Source organism: Podarcis raffonei, chromosome 7, assembly GCF_027172205.1.
Source record: "Podarcis raffonei isolate rPodRaf1 chromosome 7, rPodRaf1.pri, whole genome shotgun sequence".
NCBI classification, from domain to species: domain Eukaryota; kingdom Metazoa; phylum Chordata; class Lepidosauria; order Squamata; family Lacertidae; genus Podarcis; species Podarcis raffonei.
Window position 1 is genome coordinate 81,627,226 of NC_070608.1, and position 27,978 is coordinate 81,655,203.

The 27,978-nt window shown below is 40.1% G+C and overlaps 1 protein-coding gene across 1 annotated transcript; it reads left to right on the forward strand.

The window, feature by feature from the left end:
* The first annotated feature begins 2,944 nt into the window (after positions 1 to 2,944).
* MAJIN (membrane anchored junction protein) lies at positions 2,945 to 27,801 on the forward strand. Its single transcript, XM_053397218.1, has 12 exons — positions 2,945 to 3,171; positions 8,676 to 8,739; positions 13,370 to 13,490; positions 14,538 to 14,583; positions 15,404 to 15,479; positions 17,740 to 17,865; positions 18,319 to 18,350; positions 19,678 to 19,787; positions 21,785 to 21,884; positions 24,680 to 24,755; positions 26,071 to 26,203; positions 27,434 to 27,801. The coding sequence occupies exons 2-12, from the start codon at positions 8,712 to 8,714 to the stop codon at positions 27,489 to 27,491; spliced, it is 906 nt and encodes a 301-aa protein (XP_053253193.1). The 5' UTR covers positions 2,945 to 3,171; positions 8,676 to 8,711; the 3' UTR covers positions 27,492 to 27,801.
* Positions 27,802 to 27,978: the final 177 nt, after the last annotated feature.

Genomic DNA, 27,978 nt, shown 5'->3' on the forward strand with positions numbered 1-27,978 from the left:
AGCTGTCAACCGTCCCTTATTTGGCAGGACAGTCCCTTATCCCAGCGCCGTGTCCCGCTGCTTTCCCTTATTGATGATGTCCCTTAAATTTCTCGGGTTTCAAAGGAAGCACCTCCTCTCCCTCCCTCCCTGCTGGCCAGGGAGGAGAGAGGCTCCAACTGTGTTGCTTGGCTGTGTTGCTCACCCAATAAGGAGTCCAGGAATGACTGGGGGGTGGAGCTTGCATGCCTTGTGCCTATCAAATCGGCCGCGTTGCCTGGGGACTCGCCTTTGCTCAGCGCTTCCCAGCGGAGAGGTGACGGTGGTTTTCCTTGCTGCATCCCCTTTGCCGGGTTGCTGCGCTGTGGGAACCACCGCTTGAGGCTTCGTTTGGCTGCTGGCTGGGCTTTCTGCCTTTGGCTCAGAGGGGCTCAGAAGTCGAACATACCTGTGCCCGGAAAATCCCTTATTTTGGCTGCTGGTCCCTTATTTTCAAATCTGTAAGTTGACAGCTATGATCAGAGGGGCAGGGATGACTTCACCAAATGCACATTACATGTCTCATGCTATTCATGCAATTGTCATCTGTGCATGCACCATTATCTGTGCATGTCCAACGGCTGCCTCAAAGGTACACACCTAAGTCTAACTGCAGAATGAATTTGGCTTAATATTTCCTTTCAGATTGAAGCTGGTTTGATGGAAATGCATCAGACAGCAGCACTTGTCAAGAAACTATTAGCATAGCTTTTCAACGTGGATTCAAAAACCATCAGTGGGAGAGCACTGGAGCCAAAGTAAACTGTAGCATCGACACATGATACCTTTAAAGCACATTTGGAACACATTTCTTTCCCTCAAATAATTATGATTCCAACTGGTTCCCAGTTGACTAAGGAGGGAACCACCCCCAAGGAGGAGAGGGGAGTTTCTATTACATATCAGTTATATCTCTTAAAGAGAGAGGGCAAAGGCCCCACACACTACAAAAAGCAAACAGGGAAAGAGTACCACAAATAATGTGATTTGTTCTTCAGCCTTTGTCCGCATGCATTTTTTTCTTTTAATATCAGATGGTTCCTCCTCTTTATATATTTAATTAAATGTGCATTGAAATGTATTAAATATATGTTCCATCACCATCTCTAGTTTGGTCCCAATTCTTGGTAGAGTACATCTCCTGTATTTAAGCTGCAGTGTGGAACATATGAAAACAAATCTTAAGGCCTAAAGAAGCATACCAAAGCAGGATTTTTTTTACTTCTTGCTTTGAACAGCACACCGACCCACGCCCATTCACAAAGTGTGTTGGGAGATTCCCAGCTGATACATGAGAAACAAGTCTAACCAATGTCCATAGTTTCATTTCTTCCTTTCTCACCTCTCCCTTGCCTTGTAAACTAAAACAACACAACCGTATCTAAATTAAAAGCAGATTGTGTCTCCCTCATTGCCCTTTCCCCTTGTGTCCGGGACAAGATATCCACTATAATCCCGTCCCCCTTCCCATAAATTCTTACCATGTTTATCTGCTCAAATCTGTTGGATGCTATATAACAATTCAAACTTTTTTTTAAGCTCTTGGAAAAAAACACTTCAAGGTAGGAGGCTTTGTGATTGACACAAGGGCTGGGCAATTAGAGGATTGCTGGTGCAAACTGGATTAACAGGTTTTGCCTGAACTAGATTTGGGGAGAAGATTGCAAGTGTGCTCCCAAAAGTCATCAGTGCAGAGCCTTTTTAGGGGGAAAGAAAAGAGGGAATTGGCTCAGGCCCTGCACATAGATCAGCACTGACCAACTATATATTCCGGCTGAGGAAGGAAGGAAAAAGGTCCTCAAATGAACATTAATAGGCTTTGAAGTGTCCTGCCTGATTGCACTTCTGCCACTGCTAAACTTACATACATCTGCACACACACTTTATAAATCACAAATACCGTATTTTTTTTGCTCTATAAGACTCACTTTTTCCCTCCTAAAAAGTAAGGGGAAATGTGCGTGCGTCTTATGGAGCGAATGCAGGCTGCGCAGCTATCCCAGAAGCCAGAACAGTAAGAGGGATTGCTGCTTTCACTGCGCAGCGATCCCTCTTGCTGTTTTGGCTTCTGAGATTCAGAATATTTTTTTTCTTGTTTTCCTCCTCCAAAAACTAGGTGCGTCTTGTGGTCTGGTGCATCTTATAGAGCGAAAAATACGGTACTTATTTTTGTTCTCCTCCCCCACACATTGATCCATTTGCACAAACATATAATCCTGAAAAGCTGGCAAATACCCAGGTTCACGGTTTTGAAAAGGGGTCAGTGGCAGGCACAGCCTGACATTTACAGGTTTGGAGCAGCTGCACCTCCTGAAATTTCCTTTTCTCCACAAGAAAAGCCTTCTCCCCTTTGCATCAGGGCTACACCAAGCCAAATGCAGACCAGCCAAGTACCATGGCCTGCTTTGAGTTCAGGTAGAGCTGAGTGATTTTCCAGTTTGTACTGCCTGCCTGGAACTGGAAAAATGAGGATAGGGCAATCAAGTAGCTGACACACCACAATAGGGGGCCTATGGGCTTTGACAGGCTTTTTTTGGGGGGCAGGGGTCACAGTCACAATTTTGTACTGGTATAATTCAAGTCTCAGTCTCAGTCAGTTTTATTGCACATAGCCAAAGGCTGTCACAATGTACACAGAATTATTTGACAATTAAAAGAAAATATACTGAATTGATAAAAAAGACTTAAAACATTTATATTATCAAAATCTTACGCACACTAAACAGAGCTATAAAAGTACCCCAATGTACAAATAAAAACATTAAACAATAAAATTCATAAGCTAAAATCGTCACATGGCCACTAATGTTGAAAATAATATCAATTAATACAGTGTGCAATTTATACTCAGAGTTTGGTGACAAAGATAGAGCATAGCCTGAGGTAGGTAGGTAGATAGGATCAAATAAATTCATCTCCTTTACAGTTAATGGCTACCTTGGCTATATAATTTGCTCTAATTTTCCTAGCAGCAGTTGCAAAAAGTGCTACACGCCAGGCCACAATCTTATCTGTGTACTGGTATAATTCTCCCCATATTAAATTGGAGACTGAGATTGGAGGTCAGTTTGAAATCTAATGTGGGTTGCTCTTGTTGGTGCCTCAACTGTCTTTTTGAGAAAGCAGGCGTATGCTCCAGAACTAGCTGTTTAGGTACAGAAGGGGCAGAAATTATTTCAAAGGGCAGCATGTAACTGTGTGGGTTCCTTGCACAAAGGTTAAGGTTTTTAAGAAGAAAACGGGAAGGTTTAAGGCAGGGGTCAGCAAACTTTTTCAGCAGGGGGCCAGTCCACTGTCCCTCAGACCTTGTGGGGGGCCAGACTATATTTTGAAGAGAGAGAAAATGAACGAATTCCTATGCCCCACAAATAACCCAGAGATGCATTTTAAATAAAAGGACACATTCTACTCAAGTAAAAACACGCTCCATGGGCCGGATTTAGAAGGTGATTGGGCTGGATCCGGCCCCCGGGCCTTAGTTTGCCTACCCATGGTTTAAGGCCATTGCTGAGGGAACCATTACTCTTTCCAGCAGGGGCCAAATCCTTTCAACTTGAGGTGAAAATGTCACTTTTTCCCTGCCATTGTTTTGCCTGCAATGTTTAGAAGTCACCAGAAACTATTCCGGCATCTGATCCGAGCTCCAGCAGGGGGAGCTGTACAAGGAAAGGCATAAAAACAACGGAAGGCCTAATTTTGTGAGGACAAAATGGCGGCAGGGGCAAAAGGAAAAGAGGAGGAAGAGGATCTGAGGAGGGAGTTGCAACACAGGCCCTCCTCATTGTCCTGTTCTCTCTCACACACACACAACACAGCAGACACATTGCTCTTGCGAATCCTCCATCTGTACTCCTTTTATTGACACGTGTATTCAGTTCTCTGCTTATTTTCCCCTCAGTGTTGATAGACTGGAAAGAAATGTTAATGGAAGAAGGAAGCTAATTGTGGAAAAGGACAGCTTCCCAGGAGGAGACATGTAGCAGCAACTTTTTTAAACAATTTTTTTATTGATTTTAACATATAAATTATAAAATGTACCACAAAACTTATCACTTATAAAATCTTTTAAGACTTCCATCAGCACCTCTGATGATCCACCGTTTTAACCACTTCTTATGCATTTCTTAACTTTTATATTGCCTTTACATCTCTTAACAAATCATCCTTCCCCGTCTCCAATTTTGCAATACTTCCAATAATACTCCTCACAAAACTTCTTGCAAACCTACAAAAGTTGTCTGATCTTCACAAATACTTTTCACATAGTCCGTAAATTTACTCCAGTCTTCCATGAATTTCTGGTCCCGCCGGTTTCGAATCCTTCCTGTTAGTTTATCTAGTTCTGCATAGTCCATTAACTTCATTCTCCATTCTTCAATCGTCGGTAATTCTTCTTGCTTCCATTTTTGGGTCAATAATATTCTTGCTGCTGTTATTGCATATAAAAAGAGCTTACATTCCTTTCTATTTATACCACACCCCCAAAATGCCCAGTAAAAATGCTTCTGGTTTCTTTATGAATGTATATTTCAACATTTTTTTCATCTCATCATATATCATCTCCCAGAAGCATTTCACCTTTTTACATTCCCACCACTTGTGATAAAATGTTCCCTCTTTTTCTTTACATTTCCAACATTTGTTACTGACTTTATACGTTTTCGCTAGCTTGACAGGTGTTATATACCATCTATACATCATTTTCATCACATTTGCTTTTAGGGCATTGCATGCAGTAAATTTTAAACCTTCTTTCCAAAATTTTACCCAATCACTCAGCTGTATATTATACCCAAAATCTTTGGCCCAGTGAATCATAACCGACTTAACCTCCTCGTCCTTCAAATGCCATTCAAGCAGCAGTTAATACATTTTAGATAAAATTTTAGAATCATTACTTAATATCTCTAATTCAAACTTTGATCCACTTTCATCAAATCCTTTTTCTTTAGAGTCCTGTTTAAATATTTCATTGACCTGGCGGTAGTGTAGCCAATCATTTACATATTCTTTAATTTCTTCATATGGTTTCATTTTCCAGACATGTAGCAGCAACTTAGTGGGTGTTTTCCCCACCTCCACCCCCCACAAATTAGGAGACCGCTGTGCTTTCTTGTTTTTTTATATTAAATTTGGAGCTTGAAGATAGGTTATGAGAGGTTACTCTTCAGTTGCAAAGCCTTATCCTGTATTTTTATGCCTTTCCCTCCCACATGCTCAGGCTCAGTTGCCTCAGGCTGATCAGAGACCATAAAGGTCTCCAAAGAAGGGCCTTAAAACAAGTACGGAGGGAAAAGTCGTTCTAAAAATGTGTGTGTGTGTGTGTGTGTGTGTGTAGAAAAGGTTGACGATGAAAATATCTGAAAACTGGCTTCGTGTTCCTTTGCGACTCCAAAATATATTCCAGGGGAATTGGCAAAGTTGACACATAAACTACGGGACCAGGATAACTGTGACTTTAAAGACGAATGGGAACCTTTTACAAAGTATTTAAAGAAACAACAAACTGAATTAGACTCCTTGGCAGGTTTTGAATAAACACTCGCAAACTTTTTATTGACAATAACCAGCCAGATAAATTAAGGATTTACAGAGTTTTGTAACATGCAGAGAATAGCATCTGTAGAGAAACCAGAGATTGGAGCTGAGGGGAGGGTGGGTCATTTTATGGTGGGGGGGAATCAAGGATGATATGTTTTAAGATAATATGTTTTGTTTAAATTCTGAATAAAAAATATTTAAATATATATTCCAAGGGAAATTCACTCTCCAATCGCATTGATGATTGGGCATAAAGTTCGTTCCAATAACTTCGTTATAAGTCTGGGCTTGAGGGAAATACTGTTCCAGAACAAGGAGATCTTTATACATGAGAAAGGAAAGCTGATGAAGAAAACCCATAAACACCATTTCCCCTCACAAACTTATTGCCATTTGAGTAGCTTGTTGTTAAAAAAACAAACAAGAACAACAACAACTAACTGTTTGGTGTTTTGTTAACAGTGCAGTCGTAAGTTGGACAGGCAGGGAGCAGGGCCAGACTTTGGTAATATGGTGCCCTGAGGCAGGACAAAATTCCCCCCCCCCCAATCTTTCTTATTTCCACAATAATTCCTTTCAGTACAGTTGCTTTTTTAGGAATATTCTTAGTAGGTGCCCATATAAATGTTGTTGTTGTTGTTTTGCACCCCTTCAGCTTGGCACCCTAAGTGCTGGAACTGCCTACAATGCCCTAAATCTGACACTATGGGGCAGCCAGTTTAAAAGGTGTGAGGGGATGCTCTTAGCCTCTTTTTTGCCTCTTGTGTTTATATATACAGTGGTATCTCGTGTTACATACGCTTCAGGTTACAGACGCTTCAGGTTACAGACTCTGCTAACCCAGAAATAGTGCATCAGGTTAAGAACTTTGCTTTAGGATGAGAACAGAAATCATGCTCCAGCGGCTCAGCGGCAGCAGGAGGCCCCATTAGCTAAAGTGGTGCTTCAGGTTAAGAAGAGTTTCAGGTTAAGAACGGACCTCTGGAACGAATTAAGTACTTAACCCGAGGTACCACTGTACAGTGCTATTTTTCTAGAAAAAGAGGTGTTCTGGAACTCATGGCAATGGTGCCCATCTGAGAGGTGCTGGAACTGAGTGCTTTTTTACTTAAAAAAATGTTTAGAGGTACTCTCGTTTTGACTCAAGAAAATCACATTTTATAGTTCAAATCAGGAAAAATAAATACAGTAAATGGGCAAAAGCACAAAGATTCACAAAATGTTTAGGGGTATGCGTACCCCTGTGTACCCCCAGTAAAAAAGCACTGTGCTTTCCCACTCCACTTCCAAATACAGTGGTACCTCGGGTTGCATACGCTTCAGGTTACAAACGCTTCAGGTTACAGACTCCGCTAACCCAGAAATAATACCTCGGGTTAAGGACTTTGCTTCAGGATGAGAGCAGAAATCAGGCTCCAGCGGTGCGGCGGCAGCAGGAGGCCCCATTAGCTAAAGTGGTGCTTCAGGTTAAGAACAGTTTCAGGTTAAGAACGGACCTCCGGAACGAATTAAGTACTTAACCCGAGGTACCACTGTAATTAAGTACTTAACCCGAGGTACCACTGTGGGATGCGGGTGGCGCTGTGGGTTAAACCACAGAGCCTAGGACTTGCTGATCAGAAGGTTGGCGGTTCGAATCCGTGCAACGGGGTGAGCTCCCGTTGCTCGGTCCCAGCTCCTGGCAAGCTAGCAGTTCAAAAGCACGTCAAAGTGCAAGTAGATAAATAGGTATTGAGGGAAGGTAAACGGCGGGAAGGTAAACGGCGTTTCCGTGCACTGCTCTGGTTTGCCAGAAGCGGCTTAGTCATGCTGGCCACATGACCCGGAAGCTGTACGCCGGCTCCCTTGGCCAGTAAAGCGAGATGAGCGCCGCAACCCCAGAGTCGGTCACGACTGGACCTCATGGTCAGGGGTCCCTTTACCTTTACCTTTACCACTGTAAAAGGTGTGTGTTTGTGTGTGTGTGTACACACCCACACCCACCCCAGCTATAGGTTGGCATAGTGAAAGGGTCAATCCTGAAGCATCTCTTATGAACTGAGGCTTCTCCCTCCTGCCTTCCAGAAGGCCCCATTTGGGGGCTTAATGGCTGCTACCACCAACAAAAGTACCACCAGTGGTAGCTTCTCTGGAGAAGATTTTGGATGAGTGTGTGAGGGGCTGCAGGATACAAATGTACTGCTGTTTTTGTTTGTTTGTTTGCCACGGATGGCTAATGAGAGTTGGCATTATGAAATCTATAAGAAAATAGAATTGTTGCATAACGCTCTCTCAGATTTAACAAAAGTTGATCTTTTAGTATTCTGGTTAATCAATGCCCCTCTTGTTCTTTTTTTATTTAGTAGGAGTAAGTGGAGCTGGGTGCGGAGGGGAGGGAAGCAAGACGAGAGCTACAACAAAATGTATATTCTAAATACCAAGTGAGATGGCCCATCATCTTTTTCATTCACCATCATTAGGCTAGATTGGTTTCCTGGGAGATGTCCCAGTTAAGTGGATTTCCTGATTAAGTGCTTCCCGATTAACTGGAATAGATTGTAAGGACTGTACATAAATATGCCGTGCTTGTGACTCTCTTTGTATTTTGTTGTTAGAGTACAGATGCCTGCTCCACATTATTTCTCTTTCCAAATGGGATATATTTTACCAGTTTCAACAGCACCATTAAAATGGCATTATTTTCTTTTTTCCAGATGGGATATATTTCTCTTTCCAAATGGGATATATCTTACTGGTTTCAAAAGTAGCATGAAATGGCATTATTTTCTATATGACTAGATCTCCCTTTAATAATAATAATAATAATAATAATAATAATAATAAAAATCTAGTCATTATTTCTGATAATGTATTGTTGTTAGGATGGGGTACTTAGTGATTATGAAAAAAAAAATCACAAAAACAGGTTGGATGAAAGGCACACACCCTTTTTTTCAAAACACTTGAGTGCCTACAAAATTTTAGGCTCCAATCCTGTGCTTACTGCAGTGTAAGATCCTGTGAAACCTCTGGATTAAACATGCATAGGATTGTGCTATAAGATTTTTGTCAGAGGTGATGTAATAAAGGTATCATTGCTTGTAAATAGGATGCACTGATTCCTTTTGATCTTACAGGCCATCCAGTACATTTTGCTGCCTGCAGCAGACGACATGATGGTGCTGTCCCCATGTACAAAAGGTAACTAGACTGGCAATTGAATGTTATTTCAGTATTGGTAGTCAAACAGCATCCTCTACTCCTGAAGACAGCAGGCTAGCTTAGGGGGTGCAGGGCACGCAACTCTTCCCTCAAATACTGCATCGTTCCCCAGCATTTGCTGCTTGAGGCAGCTGCTTCACTATGTCTAATTGTGGGGCTGGCTCTGGATGCACTGGTTTTGCAGTTCCTGAGATACCACAAAAGCTTGCAATACCTATAAGCCAAATAAGATAGTGGGATGAGTATACATACTACATACCCTCCAACATTTCTCTGATGAAAATAGGGATGTCCCATTCCATAATAATAATTTTACTATTTATACCCCACACAACTTTACTAGGTTGCCTACTCTGGCCACCTTCCAACATACATGAACACATTTTAAAAAATTAAGCATTAAAAAAAATCCCTATACAGAATTGCCTTCAGATGACTCAGGGGTCGGATAACGCCATACCCTCCAACATTTCTCCAATGAAAATAGGGACATTCTAAGGAAAAGCAGGACATTCCGGGATCGAATCAGAAACTGGGATGGCTTCTCTAAATCAGGGACGTCCCTGGAAAATAGGGACACTTGGAGGGTTTACATACTATGTGCCAGTGCTTGTTGACATGGCACCACTTTCAATATACAAATCATCTGCTATCTGTAGCCTTACTTTTTCTCTACTCCTGTTTCTATAGCATTCCAAGGCAGTACAAACCTGGGAGCAAAAGTTATTCTATGATCTCTGTGGCCATACACTGCTTAACTGAAAGATTTATAGTTTTGTTATTGCTGTTTTAAGCAGATTGGCAATACTGAGAACTGGAGGGTAACTAAAACCAAGTTGCCTTGTTTATAGCAAACTATTTAGAATATTGATATTCACATGCATTTCTTGGTGTCCTATCCCTCTTCCCTTTCACTCATGCATATGAATAGAAATATTCTAAACTGTTAATTGCAATCAGCTGTGCACTCATGTCCTGCTTATGGACTTCCCACAAGTTTCTGGTTGACCACTGTGACATCAGGATACTGGACTAGACGGGCCTTTGGCTTGATCCAGCACGCCTATTATATTATTTTATCTTCATTGCAAATGTAAAGTGCTTTCATGCCAATTAACTGCTGTGCTCTCTCTAAGAATCATAGGGTTGTAATTTAGTGCAAAGTCTTTTTTTCTTTTGATGATACCTAGATTCAGTCACTCACAGAACTTCAGTTCCTTTATTGACTTGTTTGCTTTCTTTTTATATTGGCATCATTTACATGCTGCCCCATAACAGTGTTCTCTGGGTGGCTTATAGACAATAAAACATTATTTTACAATAATAACCACAGAATTAAAAACAGTAAACTAATTTCAGCATACAAATTTCATCAGCAGAGAGTAAAAACGCACAGAAAAATATACAGCATCCCTAAAAACATACTGTACAGCAGATCTAAAATTCAACTATCTCAAAGGATTCACTATTTAAAAGCCTGGGGTTATCTCTTTTACTACTCTTCCTATCTCTTTTACTACTCTACAGTGCATACAACCACAAACCCGGTCAAAAAGGCCTAGCTGGTGGGCAAGATCATTTTCCAAATCTGCACTAGGAGCCCATTTATAGTGACAAATGTAACCCCTTCCTTCCCATCGCTCTGTAAGAAATGGCCTTTAAAGAACACTTATCCTGATTTGCCCATAGTTTGCGGCATCTTTGGTTAACAGAAGACTCCATAGCTCAGAGTCACATGCTTTGGATTCAGTTTTGTGGTGGTTTTTTAATTCAGTTTCAGTTCCAGACACCTCTAGTTCAAAGATCTTGGGTAACAGGGCTGGCAGAAACCTGTGCCTGGGGCTCTGGAGAGCCTACTGCTAGACAAAGCAGATATTGTTGATGATTTGTGCAATTCTGTTTTCATTATGATATTTATCTGTAAGCGGCTTTGAGAGCCTAGTCTGGACATAGACAAGGATATAAAGAAGGGATGGACTGTAGCCCAGAACAGAGCACATGATTTGCATGTTCTCAGTCCCTGATATCTCCTGGGTAGGGCACCCATGTTTGAAACCCTGCAGAACCGCTGTCAACTAGTGTGGTAAACAGTGCTGACCAACGATTGCATGCAGTAGTAAGGCAGACATTTTTATTTATTTATGTGACTTCATTATGCCCTCAGGACACAAAAATAAGCATTTGTAAATATTTCCAATTGTTTTATTTTGAAATGATTCTTAGAAATGTAAGATGGCTGTCTCACGCTGGAGTTCATGTATGGGTTCAGCTTCATTAGAATGCCCTCTTCTGTGTTTATCTCCCTGTTTGGGTTAGAAGAGAGAAAACAGAGACTGCAGTTTGCCAGGAGAGGGCGTTCTCATCCTTGCTCCAGCTCCAGCCAAGCAGTTTCTGCTTGCTTTTTGTCTGCTGTACTACTGCCGCACTGGGCATTGCATTGCAGAGCAGCTGTAACACATGGAAAAATCTGCAGTACCATCCAGGCTTCCCCATAGGATGTTCTGAGTGGTTGATGGTAGGATTAAAGAATTTGTGACGGAGGCAGGAATTAAAAACTATACTCGTAATCCATGTAGAATGAGGAATAACATCTGTCCCTGCAGCGTAATGGGTCACAGAGGTTCAGCAGAAATATAGCAGGCTGGGACTTAGAGGGTGTGTTTGGTATAACTTAATAGCAATTAAAAAAAATCAATTTGATGATTCTTTAATTGATCAACATTTTTCAGAAACATTGCCCAGATATATAACCTTGAATTTTTATTAATGTTAGGATTTGTGAGCAGAAGTACAGTCAGTAGAGTTAAAACCTGGAAAAAGTATGTGAGTGAGAGAGTATTTTAGGTATGTGTGTGAAAGAGAGAAAGAAAATTGAATTTAAGAAAACAGGTAGGATTAATATGGCATATGCAAGTGGAAGCAACAACTTTTTAGATGTGGCAGCCTTTGGACAAAGTGTTGTACAAGTGTGAAAAGTTACCAGGAGTCTGGTTTTGCCATATTTTTAGAAACATTATTTTGTGGGTCAGTTTATTAATGACACAATGACCTCACATTCACTTGTACCCACATGCAACTGTAGGATGTGTATGGCTATTTCTATTCTGACAACTGCCAGAATATGAGAGATGAGCTCTGTGTGTCCTTTTGGCAGGAAAATCACGGGAAACCGCTTTCCTTTCCAATGAGAAAATGACATTAAATAAATAAATAAATAAGGAATTCAGGTTGATCAGACAAAAATGTAAATCAGCCCCCCCCCCCAAATTCCTTGTAGCGACTGGAATTGTATTGTCTGGAATTGTGTTGATTGAGAGACCAGTGGTTCCTGGATTTATAAAGAGATTTACCCAGAACTTGATCAGACTAATCAACTGATGTAGTTGTTATGCTTCAAGCAATGTATAATTTTATGGTTCAGAACTCTCAACCACCTGACTTTCTTTTTTCCTCCCTGCTTTGGGAGGAAAATAAAATCCAGATGAAATTCTTTGTAATCATTTGGTATTTTTGATGCAGCTCAGCTGAAGTTACCATGAGTATATTCTGAAATAAATAGTTGCATTTGTGAAGGAGAATAATTTAGGGGCAAATATTCTGCCAAACAGCAGTAAATCGTTCCTTGTCTCACATCTATAATTTGGAAGCTGTCCACCACAAAACACTGACTTGCCATACATGAAATACAGTATATATAAAAAAGGATGCAATTAGTATCCAGTATAAAATACCATGATCCATCCCACCTGTTTGTATTGATGCAGGGCTTTTTCTAAGTGCTCAAACTAATTTTACCACCATCAGGACAAAATTTCTTAAGTGTCCAAGTAACATCCTGTTTTGCAAAATTTATAAACTGACTTGAGTTTGTGCTACCCTTGTGCTGTAATAAATTAGTAGTTTGAGAAAGTGCTGTTATTTTAGTGGCGCTGCTCATTGGATGTTTGCATTTTGCTTTACAAATGAATTCTCTTTGGCTATAATATCAAGTGTTGAAGCAGTGATGGCATAAAATAGCAAGATTATATGAGATTCCTAGTAAATTGAAGGTTAATCTGTATTCTATAGCATTATGGCTTACACATGGATCACAACATGACTTAATAAGAAGTGCTTATCTTCATAACCAGGCCATTACTTTAAAATCTATTAAGAACATACTGTCATCTCTAATGGTCAAAGAACCAGCAAGGTTAAGAGAATAATGGATCAGCTTAGTTTTGCATTCATATTAATTTACCACTTTGTTGCAAACTCCTGCAGTAATGCTTTCTGAAAAGTGCAATCGTTGGAAAGAAAAACAAACTTCTGGGCTTGAAAACTAGCAATAGTTCTTATCAGCTACATGTTGAGGAAAGATTACTGCATATTTTCAGCTTTCTAACTGCACTTTTGAGAATCATCCCAGCATATATTTTGGCCTCATACAAAACCCGAACTGCTGTATTTTAATATATTTGCTGAACCCATAAAGCGTCAACTTGTTCATAACACTTCCGGACAAATTTCTAAAACTAGGCCAGTTCATAACACTTTGGTTGCCTTGCCACAAACAATGGAATTGGTGTGATAAGATTTGTTTTAATATAGTGTTTCTTCTTCTTTTAAGTAGGCTGGTTTTCTGAACACTCATCTTTAAAACCATTCACATATCCAGTGCCTGAGACAAGGTTTTTTCATGCAGGAGCAAATGTCTACAAATTTAAGATCAAATATGGCAACTCTATGAGGTAAGTATGACAAGACAGTTAACTGAAAGCCTTCACTCTTCACAGTGTTGAGGAATTGTTCAAATTAAGAAGCAGAAATAAAAGATAGGCTCAGCATCTCAAAAGAACTTAGGTTGAGACTTGTTAAAATCAAAAATTGTATTAGAATACTACAGATACTTTACCTAAAGCTAGTTTATCATAATGACCCAGAGAATAAGCTATAACTTTATCTCTGAACTCACTTAGGTAAGCCATCTGTCACTCTCATCCCTCTGGGTATCTGCAATGTGAAGCTAAGAACACTGGTCTGCCTTACAGGGTTGTTGTAAGAAGTTATGTGAAGCAGAGGCAAAGCTAGCTACTCCGGCACCCGGAGCGGCGCACATGATGTGCACCCAGGGGCGGGGCTAGCCACCTGCGAGGGTGGGGCGAGCGTCCCAGGGGGGCGGCGCAGCAATGTCACCCCCCCCCAGGGATGACACCCGGGGCGGACCACACCCACCACACACCCTTCCTCCGCCAGTGATGTGAAGCACACTGAACACTCAGCAAATACTGTAACAAGCCAGAATGTTAGTCTGGATTGACCCTGGTTCATTTGAGCAAAACCATTATTTAAATCAGCCAGAGTTCCCCTCAGTGCAGATATAACTAGAAAATTCTGATCACATCCTTGAAGCCACGTTGGAGGGGAAAGGGGAATATATTGAGAGCCAGTGTGGTGTAGTGGTTAAGAGCGGTAGTCTCGTAATTTGGGGAACCGGGTTCGTGTCTCTGCTCCTCCACATGCAGCTGCTGGGTGACCTTGGGCCAGTCACACTTCTTTGAAGTCTCTCAGCCCCACTCACCTCACAGAGTGTTTGTTGTGGGGGAGGAAGGGAAAGGAGAATGTTAGCCGCTTTGAGACTCCTTAAAGGGAAAGGCGGGATATCAAATCCAAACTCTTCTTCTTCTTCTTCATATGAGCAATTAGATATTTAGTCTAAACTACAGTAATTGCAATTGTTTTAAATGTTCATTTGCACTTGATTTCTGCAGTTAAATTCTGTTATGTTTGTTTTACAGTGTTAATATTGATTTTCATGAAAGTATTGTCAATGAAGAACTACAGGTAAGATATGCAGCAGATTTATCTCAGAAAGGGTCATATGATAGATGTGGAATTTAGACTTTGTCCTCTGCTTTGGGGAAACAGAACACACTTAAAGTTCAAGTTCCATTCAGATAGCTTTGAACCTCACAGTGAATGCTTGTTTGGGAGTTTCCTGTTTGCTGGGAGGAATACTTGCAAAAAACACAGCTTTGTCTTGTGTAAGAGGGAGTAGTACATTTGCTTATATGGTCCCAATTATGATTTTTCTGTTCTCATGGTATGTTTGTATTGCATGGTACTAAGCTTCATTTCTGACTGGCTTATGGTTCCCTACTGAACTCTTGAAATCCTCCACCACCCCTTTTACCTGGAAGTCCTTGTAAAGCCAAGTCTGCAATATGCCAATCCTACAATAATTTCTTTCAATTATTGTCTTCTTTTTATTAAGCAGTGTATAATGGGCTCAGTGTGTTACTTATGCAGAGTACAGAGGTGAAACTGGGAGCATAGAGATGAAACTGACGCATCAAACTTTTTTAATCCTTTTGCTTGAGCAGAAGAAGATGTAATAAAGTCAACTGCAGAGGAACCTTGTGCAGATGTTGTTGGACTCCCAGCTTCCATCAGCTTCAGCCAGCATGGGATAATGGGAGTTGTTGTAGTTCAGCAACACCTGGAAGGTTGAGGATAAGCATCAGGAGATCTAGAAGTTAGCTTGAGAAAACATAATAACAACCTTATCACAAGAACTCTGGCTAGTCCAGTCTATTACACTGTGTTTAATATCATAAATTTGTAAGCACTAATAAAGTATCAGAATTTCCTTCAATTCTTCCAGGATGCTATTCGAGTAATACTTGGAAACCTTAATGATCTATGCCCATTTACTACTGAACACTTGATAATATTTCCATGTATCCTTTTATCAGTGTAAGTTGTCTAAGGAACACGTGTTGATGGTGGGGGTGGTTATAAATCTGTTAATAAAAATAAATAATCATGGGGCTAATCTGGAAAAGGATTTTATACAACCCGTCTGACATATGAAACACAGAAGATTCTTACTTCACAAAATCGCAAGAGAAACACTTATTGGTGGTAGGCTGCCATTGAATGTGTAGGCAGTGAAATAGACACACATGTGCTTATCAGGGACAGGGATGAAGAATTGTGCACTAGATACTTTCTGATGGGGAACAGGGACAAGCGGTTGGAAGCCAGGAAGCATTTGAATTAGAACAATGTGCATTTGTACTAGAACATGAACGAATGTGTGCACTAATAAGCTGGTAATCAGGCAAATGGGAAACAAGAATAAACAACAACATTAAGAAGCTGAGAAGAGATGAATTATCAGCACTAGTGAAACATTAAAGGGGCATCTAAATGGGAAGGCTTGATAATCAAGTGCAAGCTGGTGAGAATTGCAGGTGAGGAAAAAGGTTAAACTCGTACAAGCTGGGTATAATTTTGATTGGAAGTAAGACTGCAGCATTTTGAAAAGAGAGAAAGCATACTTCTGCTACAATATGAGGTATGCATTTTGAAAATCCTGCTGAATTCCATAAGTATTTTTGAGCAAATCTCCCAAACATGCAACATCACTTTTCAGTGAAGTGAAGATACTTGTGCAAATAATCAGAGACATTTTGCACATTATTTGCCAATGGTAATTTACTGCAGTAATATGTCAGTTTCCTACATAATATCCAAGTAGTAAATTTCTGTTTATGAAGCAGTCTCCACCCACCATCAGTCAGTTGCCTAAAAAATGCCTATTATCCCTTTTGCCCCTCTAAGCTTTCTCCTCTCTGTACCAAAGAATGGCATCTTTGCTCAGAATCACCTTTTCACACTCTCTTGCTTTGTTGTTTTTCTGTCTCCTGAGACAGACAGATGCCAACTAACTTAGATCAAGAATTTGCAACTGGCAGCCCTGGATCAAAAGCCGTTCCCAGAAGTGTGCTATTTGTCCCCCACCTCCTTTTCCAAGCAGAGACAAAAGGAGTGGTGTGGAGACAATAGTGGTTTTAAACATGGGATTTACTGACCTTCAGCGAGTGGTGGTTTAGTGTTTAATACACCAGTCCTCACCCCAGCTTCTTTTCAAAACTTGCTACAAAGTACATAGAGCCTTAGATTATTAAGCTTGATTTCTTAAGTCTGATTTTTTTTAGCATTGAAGAGTGAGATAAGATATTCATAAGATATGCAGATTCAGTAGACTTATTTTGTTATCCTTAAATTTACCTGTTATCTCTGCTTGAGTGTAGAAAATATTTGGTCTGCAAGTTGTGGTGCTATATCTGTTATCATGCTGCAATACAGTGGTACCTTGGGTTCCAAACACCTCGGGTTCCAAACACTCCGGGTTACAGACTCTGCAAACCCGGAAGTAGTACCTCGGGTTAAGAAATTTGCCCCAGGATGAAAACAGAAATTTTGCGCTGGCAGCATGGCGGCAGCAGGAGGCCCCATTAGCTGAAGTGGTACCTCAGGTTGAGAACAGTTTCAGGTTAAGAACGGACCTCCAAAACGAATTAAGTTCTTAACCCGAGGTACCACTGTACAGCATTGTATCATAAAGCTTTTTGTGTAAAGTTCCCGGTGCCTCCAGTTCTGCACTCAGATACATTAGTGTTTTCTCTTTTCCCTACTAGCTTCTGCACATAGCCAAAGGATAGTTCAGCATGGGATGAACAAGTGTACAGGTGCATAGTGAGAAAATCATGGCTGTTTTGCTCCTGCCACCACCACACTATCTAGAGCTAAGCTATTGTTTGGCTTAACCTTAGGTCTCAGCCCAGCCTCATGGTTTGTTTCTCTCAAAACAATCCACAGGCAGCAATGTAAAAACAAACATTGGGTGCAGTGCATTTGTCTGGAGCAAGACAAACCATGAAACTGGGTTTAGATGTAACCTTAAGCCCAAACCATGGCTTAACTCTGGGTAGTGCAGTGACAGCAGGACCAGGGAAGAGCGAAGTGATGACAATTTTCTCACCACGCACTAGAATGCTTACTTGTTCACACTAAGCATGTGGCTATCAGTGGTAGGCAGTAGCATTCCATTCCTGTCTTCCCTGCAGCCAAACTGAACCAGGAATGACACCGTAATTTTTGCAACCTTCCTTTTACTTCAGTGTGCTGCTGAGCCTTAACTGTACTGATCAGATTTAAACCAATGGGAAAAGGTGTCAGACTTGAGATTCATGCGTGGTGATACATTTCTTGCTCCTTATCCTTACGTCTGCACTGTCTATGTAGAATTAAATCTCTTGAAGCGTGGTGCATTGTGGGGTAAGTTCCGAAGTTCAAGAAGGAATGTTTGAAGTCTAAAGATATATAACCTGACATAATTGCCACAAGAAAAACAAACAATTGATTTTGGCTCCAGGATTTCCCTATTTTCCCATAGTGCACAGGTTGGGATAGTCCCTGACCCTCCTGATGTTGCAATTTATAGGCCTACAAAAACTCTTGATTATCCATGGGTCTGCAAAAACAGATCCAAATCTATTGGCTATGGAGTGTTCACTTTCTCTGGGCATGTGTGTATCAGTCACCTCTTTAATGATAGTAGGGTTAAGATGTTTGAGAGGTTTATCTGTCCTTTTCCTGGAAATTTGCTGTTACACTTTTTGCAGATGTGCAGTTCCATGTACTGGAATGTGTTATATTTTAAGTCTGCCAGTAAATAAGTTACCAGTTTGGATTGGCCTATCTTTTATGAAGTATGTTGCATATTTTCAGGTAAAGCAGGATGTAGAGAGGCCTGTAACTCTGTGAGTATTTTCTTTGAAATTTCAGACAATAAGATGGGGGAAAGTAGAGGGGGATTCATTATGACGGAATTAATACTTTTAAGTTTAAAGAAATGGGGTGGGAGAACAGAACTGCTTCAGCATGTGCCTAAACTTGTATTTGTAGCCAGTGCTAGTCCTACTCAGAATAGATCTATGGAAATAAATAAATATGACAAACATAGTTCCATTAATTTGAATGGGTCTACTCTGCATAGAACGTAGTTGGATATAACTTCCCATTTGCATGATCTATGTGCTTAAAAGAAACCAGATAAAGTAAACTTTGTTGCACATTGGTGCCTTAGGCTGTAATCCTTTATGCTTATCTGAGAACCAGACCATTGACCTCTATGGCTCCTACTTCTGAATAGACATGCATAAGTTTGCACTGTTGCTGTGTGTTCTGCAGTTCAGCAACCAATAACTCATAACTCCAGTGACTTCAATAGGCATTGTTCCTTAGACATACGTGAAATTAGTATAGTGGTACCTCGGGTTACAAACTCCGCTAACCCGGAAGTAGTACCTTGGGTTGAGAACTTTGCCCCAGGATAAGAACAGAAATCGCGTGCTAGCAGCACGGCGGCAGCAGGAGGCCCCATTAGCGAAAGCGCGCCTCAGGTTCAGAATGGTTTCGGGTTAAGAACAGACCTCCGGAACGAATTAAGTTTGTAACCCAAGGTACCACTGTACAGGAAAAGGAACGATTCTAATGTAATGGCCCCATGTGAACACTTTTGAAAAACTGTTTCTATGTGACCCTGGGGGTGACCCTATCTAGCATTTCCACAGGGACCCTGAAATTCTAGTGCAGTTGCTTTCATATAGATATGTCACTGGATTATCCAAAATCATGTGGATAAATCACTGGTGAACATACCTTCCACGTGAAACATTGTTTTATATTGGCACTTCCTATGGAATCCACAACAACTGAATTGCACAACAGTTGAATTGAGTGCAATCACACATTTATCTGGGAATATGGCCTATTGAGCACAGTGTGTACTTCAGGGTTGGGGAAACGTTTATTCTAAGAGGCATGTGACGTAGAAGTATTAATATATTTTTGCTAAAGGACACATTTATTAATACATAAACAACAATAAAGTGCAAATGTGTTTTCAAATGCATTTTTTGCAGTTTTAGCTTTCTTGAGATGCTGTTCCTAAGTTTAAACAAAAACAAGCAAATGTGTTTATATTATATATTAATACATCTTCTTGCAAGTCTTGTAATAGTGAATAAAATTTATGTTTTTAAATGAATAAATAAATGAATTTGACAATCTGATGCATCCTAAAAGGACAACAGTGGAAGTGACCAAAGAGATAAAGTGGACACAGAAAGAACCATTAAGTGGAGGAGACTTGAAGACACAGTAGAAATTTCACATCCACGGATATCCAGGGGCAGGTCAGTGAAGATCTTCCCTCCTAAACCCAGCATGAATTCCTCGTTCTTACTTTTAAAATGCTTGATGGCACTTCTCAAATGTTGTGCTAAATAGTGTCAGTTATTTGACAACGTTTTTAAAAAGTTGTCATATTATATAGTAAGTACGCACACTTAGAAGCATTTACAATTCAGAGGGAAAGTGTTGCACATAAATATAGATTCATTTGCTCTGGTTCAGAGAGGGATAGGGTATGAGTCTTGCTTCGTTTCCTGGTAAGGTGAAATGGTGATGTCAGTATCTCCTGGTGGCAATTTCACCCGAAAGCTGAATACTCATGTGGTATTTCCAAGCCATAGAAACTGTGAAAACTCAACTTTGCCCTGCTGTGATAAATATCAACAGGTCAACTACAGTATTCAAAAGTGTTGCATAATTGCTAAGAGTTATTATGATTACCAAATGGAGAACACATGGAGTATTCACCATGAAACAGATGCAGTATAAACATAGAATTGCCTTGCAAAAACATAGCATATAACCATTCCTAGGAGGAAATGGGTAGGATGGAATTCCACAATAGAGGAGAGGTTTGGATTCCTTGTAAAAAGTACTGTTTGTTAAGTGGCTGTTTAAAGAAAGCACTTCAAAACTACAATCAATAACTCTTATTTTGTTGCTGCCACAGACCTCAGGCAGTTCACATATGATGCTAAATCAAAATTTAGCACTGCAAAAATGAGCCACAGCAAGCCTTGGGCTTGCTCAACCAGTGTGGTGTAGTGGTTAAAGTGTTGGACTAGGACCTAGGAGACCACTCAGCCATGAAGCTCACTGGGTGATCTCAGGCCAGTCACTGCCTCTCAGCCTAACCTACATCATAGGCGTGTGGGGATTAAATGAGGAGTGGGGAGAACAATGCACTCCACCTTGAGTTCCTTTGAGTAAATAAATGCAATTAAATAAAAAAAAACTTTAAAAATGTTTCCTCCTCCCTTCCCATTTCACACACAAGAGGGGGATCTGAAGCATCTGCCTATATTTTTAATCCCTGTGGTGTAATTTGGAGAACTCTGACTAGTCTAAACTCTAGCTAGCTCAAAACAAGCCAGATCAAGCTGTGTTTTTCTTATCCTGGTGTGCTTGCTAACCAGAGTTTAATCTAAAGGAGAGTTCCCCAAGATTGAATGCAATAGGGAACACTTTTCAGATTAAAAGTTTAGGCAGATGGTTCCAGTCTCTTCTTTTGGTGTGTACTAGGATTGCAGAGGACAGCAGGAGCACTCAAGTCAGAAACTCTTAGAAGTTTATACGGGTAATGCTAAACTGTGTGGGGTTTTTTTTGGGGGGGGAACCTTACACCCACCAACACGCCCATTGAGAGCCACTTTCCCTTCAGGGGCATCCGTCAGTGGCTGCATGCTGGTGGTGGGCCATGGGCTGTGCTGATTTAGGGTTTGATGTGAACTGGCCCACACTATTTACATGCATTGCCTTCCCATCAAAATACTCAACAAAGTTTCCCAGCTAAACATATAATATAATAGTAATTTAGTTGAAATATGTAAAATTACATTAAAAATCAAGAAATGCCACTAATGAAATCAAATAAGGATCAACAATAAAAAGTTAATTCATCACAACAGCAGACTGACACATTGAAAAAATAGAAGTTAAAGTGGTTTAAAAAGGACTCAGAAATAACACCTCTTTTTTAAAAAAATAAATTGTTGTATGTAGCAAAATTATTGCTTTGCAGTATATGAAACAGATCCACATATACATTGTACAATAAAACTGCTTTAAAAATGTTTTTGAAAACCAACAGGTTGGCACTTAGCAGTTCATCTTTATTTAATTATCATACATATGGGGGGGGGGGGAAATATCCTAAAGGTTTTCCTGCTTAATGTTGGCAAAATACTCAATTTATAAAAAGTTGTTCCAAATGGATGTTTAGTCTTTTCTGTTGTTGCAGAATACAAATGAGATACATATTTTATGTTTTACTTTGCAGAAATGTGACAAAAAATACAACCTGTATTCATGACACAGCCAAGCTAGAAGTTGGCTTTAAAAATGAGAGACTTCAGGAAGACACAGTTCATCCAACTCTGGTATCAAATCTATTTTATTTATTTTTTACATTAGATCTAGATTGAATCTGTTGACATGACTATGTGCAGGCAGGCGCATTACCTTCCACCAGAAGCTTTGATAGCAAATATTGCAACACATCGTTGATTCCAACCATGGTTTTAGCATGGCATACATGAGGAAGAAAGAAGCCTGATGGAGTAGCAATGCAGAGTAGGGAAATTGTGGGCAGGAAAAAAGTTAAATACTCTCCTCAAAGTCCACATATCCCAGTTTGAAAATACAAAGCGACTTACACACATTTGCATGGAAAGGTAGTTAGGTTCTTAATTACATAACACCAAACTTCTACCATATTTTTCTCTCCATAACACTCACTTTTTTTCTCCTAGAAAGTAAGGGGAAATGTCTGTGCGTGTTATGGAGTGAATGCCTATGGGTGTCGGGGGGGATCTGCTGCAGTCGTGAGCAGAGGATCCATGGTTCCCCTTCCTTCCCTCCTCCGTGGCTCGCTTTGAAACAGCAAAGCGGGAGAGGAGCCGCTTACACAGGTGTAAGTGGCTCCTGTCTGGTTGGCTGCTTTAAAGCAACCATGCTCTCTGTCCCTGTCTCCTCCCCACTCAGCTCTCTAAATAGCAGCAAAGCTTTTCAGCTCTCTAAGCTGGGGAGGAGGGAGAGAAGCAGAACCTGCTTGTTTTAAAGGAGCAAAGCGGGAGAGGAGAGGAGCCTTCTCCCCTTATGCCCCTCTTCTGCATTATTAGCAGCATCCTTCTCCACACACCCCACGCATGCTCCTTGTCCCTTGAGTGCTTTTCCTTCCCTCCCCACTTAAAACGTGGTTACAAAGCACGGATCCACATTGATCCTCAGGATTTTTGCATTGGGCTACCCCAAACTCACCATCAGATCACATGTCTGTGGCCACAGCATGAACCATACAAATCATACATCCACTGTTTCGTTTAGAATATTTTTTTCCTTGTTTTCCTCCTCTAAAAACTACGTGCATGTTATGGTCAGGTGCGTGTTATAGAGCAAAAAATACGGTAGTTTGAAGACACAAACGAGTGTGAGCTGGATATACATCAAGTACTAGCCCTCTGACAAAGAAACTTCACATAACTTGTTTTCCAATCATTGTAACTGATTGTATTTTTGTGAGAATATGAAATATATTTCCTTCTTCTTCCCCTTGTATATATTGATTTGTTAAATTGGTATCCCACCATTCCATCACCAAATTGTGAACAAAATATGAAGAAAGAAGCATAAAAGCAGGGCAACTAAAGCATTTCAATAAAACCACTTTAAGTCAATTTTACCATCTTTACAATGGCCATAAGTAGCCAGCTTATGGGTGGTATGCCTGCCTGAATAAAAACACACTTGTCTTCTGGTGGAAGGTCATCAAAAACAGGGCTAGCTGGGTCTCTCTAAGCAAGGTGTTCCAGAATCTAGGAGCAGTCACCAAGAAAGTCTCTTGATTTCCTGTGCTCCAGATGTTGGCAGGACATGCCCTGACATGACGTTGCTGACCATAAAAACCTTGGCAGGCATGCATGGGAGACAACTGTCTTTTAGATAATTGAATCTTAAGTAGTAAAGGACTTCGTAGATCATAACAAGCATGTTGAATTTTGCCCAGAAATTGACCAATAGCCAGTGAAGTTGTTGGGAGTTCCCCTAACTAGCAGTACTCTGATCAATACTGTGGTTGCAGCATTCTGAATCAGGCTGAAGTTTCTGAACACAATGGCATCTCCATTGTAGAGAATGTTACAGTAGTCAAAATTAGATGTAACCCCCCCCCCCAAGGGCATAAGTCTGTGGACAAGGGCACTTTTATTTAAATCTTTATGAAGAGTGCTATATCCATAGGTGCTCTAGATGATGATACATTATTTAAAGTTGGGATGTATATTTCCGCGAGTTATTGAGGAATTCAAATTGTATCTTCAGCTGAAAGTTTACAAACAGAAACCAGAAACTCTTGTCCTAGAAGAGCAATGATGCTGGTCTTAGATTAGAATGATTTGAACTTTGAGTCTTAGTAGCGACTTTTCAGACTAAACTGATCATAAATTCAGTATAAGCTTCATAGACTACATGTGCCTATGTCCTCTTTTCAATTGCCTCAAATTTATCTTGGTTTATCTCCTATCTTATCACCCTGTTAATCCCACTCTTCCTCTGAGGAACTCTAGGTAGGGTAAATGGGTTTCTTCCCGTTAAGTTTAATCCCTTCCAAATGCTCAAATCCCACACCCGGATAATTACTCTGTCCTTTTATACTTCTGCTTACCTCTGCTCTCAAGATCTTTTGCTGTTTTGCAGCTGTCTCTCCCCCTTACAGTCGTCACTATTTTCTCTTGACTACATATTAATGTCTAGTGCAGTGTAACATTGATAAATCCATGGGGAAAGGCTGTGAAATCTCACCCCAACCTGCAGCCCTTCTCCTCCCATGTGAATTCTCCCCATCCATTCTCCATGGCGTTCATTGTGGTTAGCTAGTAAATGTTTGTGTAAAATGCAGACTAGAGGGGAGAAAGTTAATTTCACATCAGTATTAGAGATAGATATTATAAAATGAATTGGTATAAATTTAGGACATTTCTAGATTATGCTAAGTAGTTTTAAAATGGATGATGAATTAATCTGGCAGTCCTGATGCTTTGATCATGCATTTGTTCTTAATTGAAACTATTGTTTCCCACCATAATATGTGACATAGGGTGGGTTGTAAATATGTTAAATAAATATTAAGGGGAAAGGAAAAAAATATCTAAATTATTTTTGCTCCTCTCCCCCCCAGAATCAGCCAGAAGAAATTGAGTGTCAATATTGTGGCTCTGCCACTGTTAACAATGATTATGAAAATAAGAGGTTGTGTAAGTATGAAATTATTACTGTAAAGGTGTGAGCCTAGGAAGAGGAATTCACTTGGAAGCTTGGGTTCAAATCATGATGTGAAGGAACTGGGCCTTAGACAAAGGCAGCTAGCTTGGAGGTGGGCAGATAAATGTGGATATCAGCGTAATGCGAAAAGGATTTGAATGCCAAAGAGAAAGGCAGGAATGAAGGACTGTATGAGGAGTGTATGAGAGAAAGTGAGATTCAGCTCTAGGGAAAGAGGATCATGTTTTAATCTACTTCATTTTATTATTTTGCTCCATTGGGAAATATACTGGTTTTCTGTAACTTTCCCCTGTAATATCTTTTCCTTAAAGCTTTAATATTTTTTTCTGTTCCAGTAATTTAGTTATTTTTTTCATAAGCCCATGTAGTCTCAATTTATTGTAAAGACACTTGCACCTGGAAGCCATAGGTTGCTGTACCTTGAGAAGCTTCAGAGAAACCCCAGAGAAGTGTTTAAGCTGACTGAAAAAGGGTAGTAAGCTCAGATGCAATGGGAGTGAGGGGGCAAGTAGCCATTACATGTGACAGTCATTGAGCTGGTCCCCATTGGTTGTCCTTGGTTGCGTAGGAATCACATCAAGACTTATAGAACACAATATAGTATAAAGGGGGGGTATGACAGCTGATGTAGTGTAGCAGTTATAGTACTGGGCTTGGACTGGGAACACCAATATTAAATATCTCAGCTCACTGGGTAGCCTTGGCCTTGGGCAACTCACCGTAAAATTGTGTGATGAAGATCATATCTTGACCTTCCTTGAGTTAAGACAGCAAACAACTGTGACAACTATAAACCGCCTCAGGTTTTCACCAAACTGGTGAAGATTTTTCATGTTACTTATCTCATGAAATTATTTATGCTCCACTCTTCAGTGTTTCTGTTTTCAGAACAGCTTACAACAAATGACAATACATAATTAAAATGAAATCACATCCCAGTTCACCTAATAAAAAAGATTGGAAGGATTAAAAATAGCAGAACAATAAAACAAGTTTTAGAAGAGATTAAAACCCAATTCAAATGATGAAAAGGCGAGAGTAAAAAAATAATTTTTGCCTGGCACTGGAAAGACTGGAAAGTGTTGCACAGATGTGGTACTGCACCAAAAAATCTTTATTTCCTATTACCAACTCCACAAATCTTCTTTCATGTAGGAAAACACGAGAGATTCAAACTACAAGGTGGGGTACATTAGCATTGCCACTGTTGATTTTATACTTTCTGAATTGAATTCAGAGTAATTGTTCTCTTTCCCCATATAATTCATAATTTTTCTTTGCACATAGGGGAATCTGTGGCATATGTCAGGACAAAAAATACAGAGAACACCCCGGAGAAAGGACAAGTTGCAACTGTACAAAAGAGAGCAGAGGAAAATGTGGAGTTAAAAGCTAAAGGCTTTTTAGAGTTATTGAAAAGGTAACGTAATAACATTAAAGCATCTAGACTTCCTAGCAGGAGCCAGTATAGTATTCACATTGGCTCCAGTAAGGGATTTATGTTAGAGATTAATTTGATCCCTAAAACCTACTGAGGCTATTAATGTAATGACATGTGTATGATGATGTCTGAAGTTTTGTATTCAGGAGCACAGGAAGCAAATAATCTTTTTTATTTGTGTATTGTTTTTTCTAAAGCCTTTCCCCATGTAATTCTAATAAATCTGTAACAAGAATACATTGGGAGGGCAGAACTGTGGGTGAAGAGACCCACAAACACTGTCAGTTTTGACAGGATAATAACCACACATACATTCTTTGAAAAAAGGGGGTCATTGAGCTGAAAAGTTTTGGGACAATTAAAAAGAATGAATACCTGGAACAAATCTTCCTGGAGACAGCTTACTTCCTCCCTTACCTTAGTTGGTTTTCGATGTCATATTCTTAGATAGTCTACCATGTTATTTGCCTTGTTATTTTTATTGTAAAAGTGAGCTTAAAAATGGTTATTTTCTGATGCTAATTCCTCAAAAATTATGTTTTAAAAACTCCTAAAATGTACTGTTGAGGGTTTCAAAAGATATATATATATATATATATATATATATATATATATATAACACACACACAATATACACACACACACACACCAGTGAGACTTCATGCTCCCCAAACGACGTAGCATGGCAGTTAATTTAATTCCTGTATATTAGGGATAAGCGATTGTGTGCTGTTAGCATTGTGTGTGTGTGTTTGTTTGTGTGTGTGGATCTCCCATGTTTCTAGAGTGGTGCAATATTGTCTGTCTGCGTGCATGTTTTGGAGAGATGAGGGTGGGGACAGTGATGTCACTTGATAAGCACAGCTTTGAAAGGAATGCAGCACAAATGTTCTAGTGTGTAGGAAGGACTCAGACTTCCTCTTCTCCCGCTGCTTTCCCCCAGGAAAACCTGATCTTTTCTGCTGAATTGGTGCAAACCTCAATCAGGTTTCCCATGGATTCACCGTTTGCTCCAGTTCAGCACTAAATAGCATGTTTTCCTTGGGAAAGCAGCAGGGCAACTGGAAAACCACTCGGACCCATGCTTTCTAGGCAGTGTGGATGAGCCTTATCACAGGTTTCCTTTCTCCTGGAAAACCCAAGTTGCTGATATTCCACATTGTCAAGCAGTGTTCTCAGTGTGATATCCCTTTCTCCTTCTCCCACCAGCTTTCTGTTTCCACCGATACTACAGCGAATTTTTACTGGAAGCAGTCAGCCCTCTTAAAGCATTATCACTACCAGAAAGCTGTTGCTGCCTGTATCTTTTGAATGACATGAATGATTTCTAAAGAACTCAGCTTTCTAACTTAGTGCAATTGTTTTAGAAGTTGAGGGTGCTTAAAGCTCTCCTGTATACCGTACTTGGTGTCTGAACCCTTATTTCATCTTTGAGTACTTATGTTGTTTTTGAAACTTACTCAGACATGTATTGCCAGAATTTAAATGGTTAAAGTGAGTATTTGAATTCATAGTTCTTTCTTTTCAAGACACTGTATTTGTGTTTTAATGGAATAAACTATCATAATTTGCAGTTACGGTACTAAGACACAGCTCTTCAATATTTTTCAATATTTAAAGTTAAAATGGGTTGCTAAAAATAGAGATAGTGTGTTTTAATTCCCTCAAGTTATACAGAGATCAAGTGTTTTACAAAATGATCTGGTCCTTGTTTAAAAGATTGTCAACTGTGGATACTTGAAATGTGTTACCTT

Excerpts from the sequence above, each read along its gene's own strand:
- MAJIN (XM_053397218.1), top strand. The coding sequence starts at position 8,712 with ATGATGGTGCTGTCCCCATGTACAAAAG. Across the intron at positions 15,480-17,739 it reads ACACTTGATAATATTTCCAT|ATTTAAACCAATGGGAAAAG; the intron begins GTATCCTTTTAT and ends TGTACTGATCAG. Across the intron at positions 19,788-21,784 it reads CCACGGATATCCAGGGGCAG|AAATGTGACAAAAAATACAA; the intron begins GTCAGTGAAGAT and ends TTTACTTTGCAG.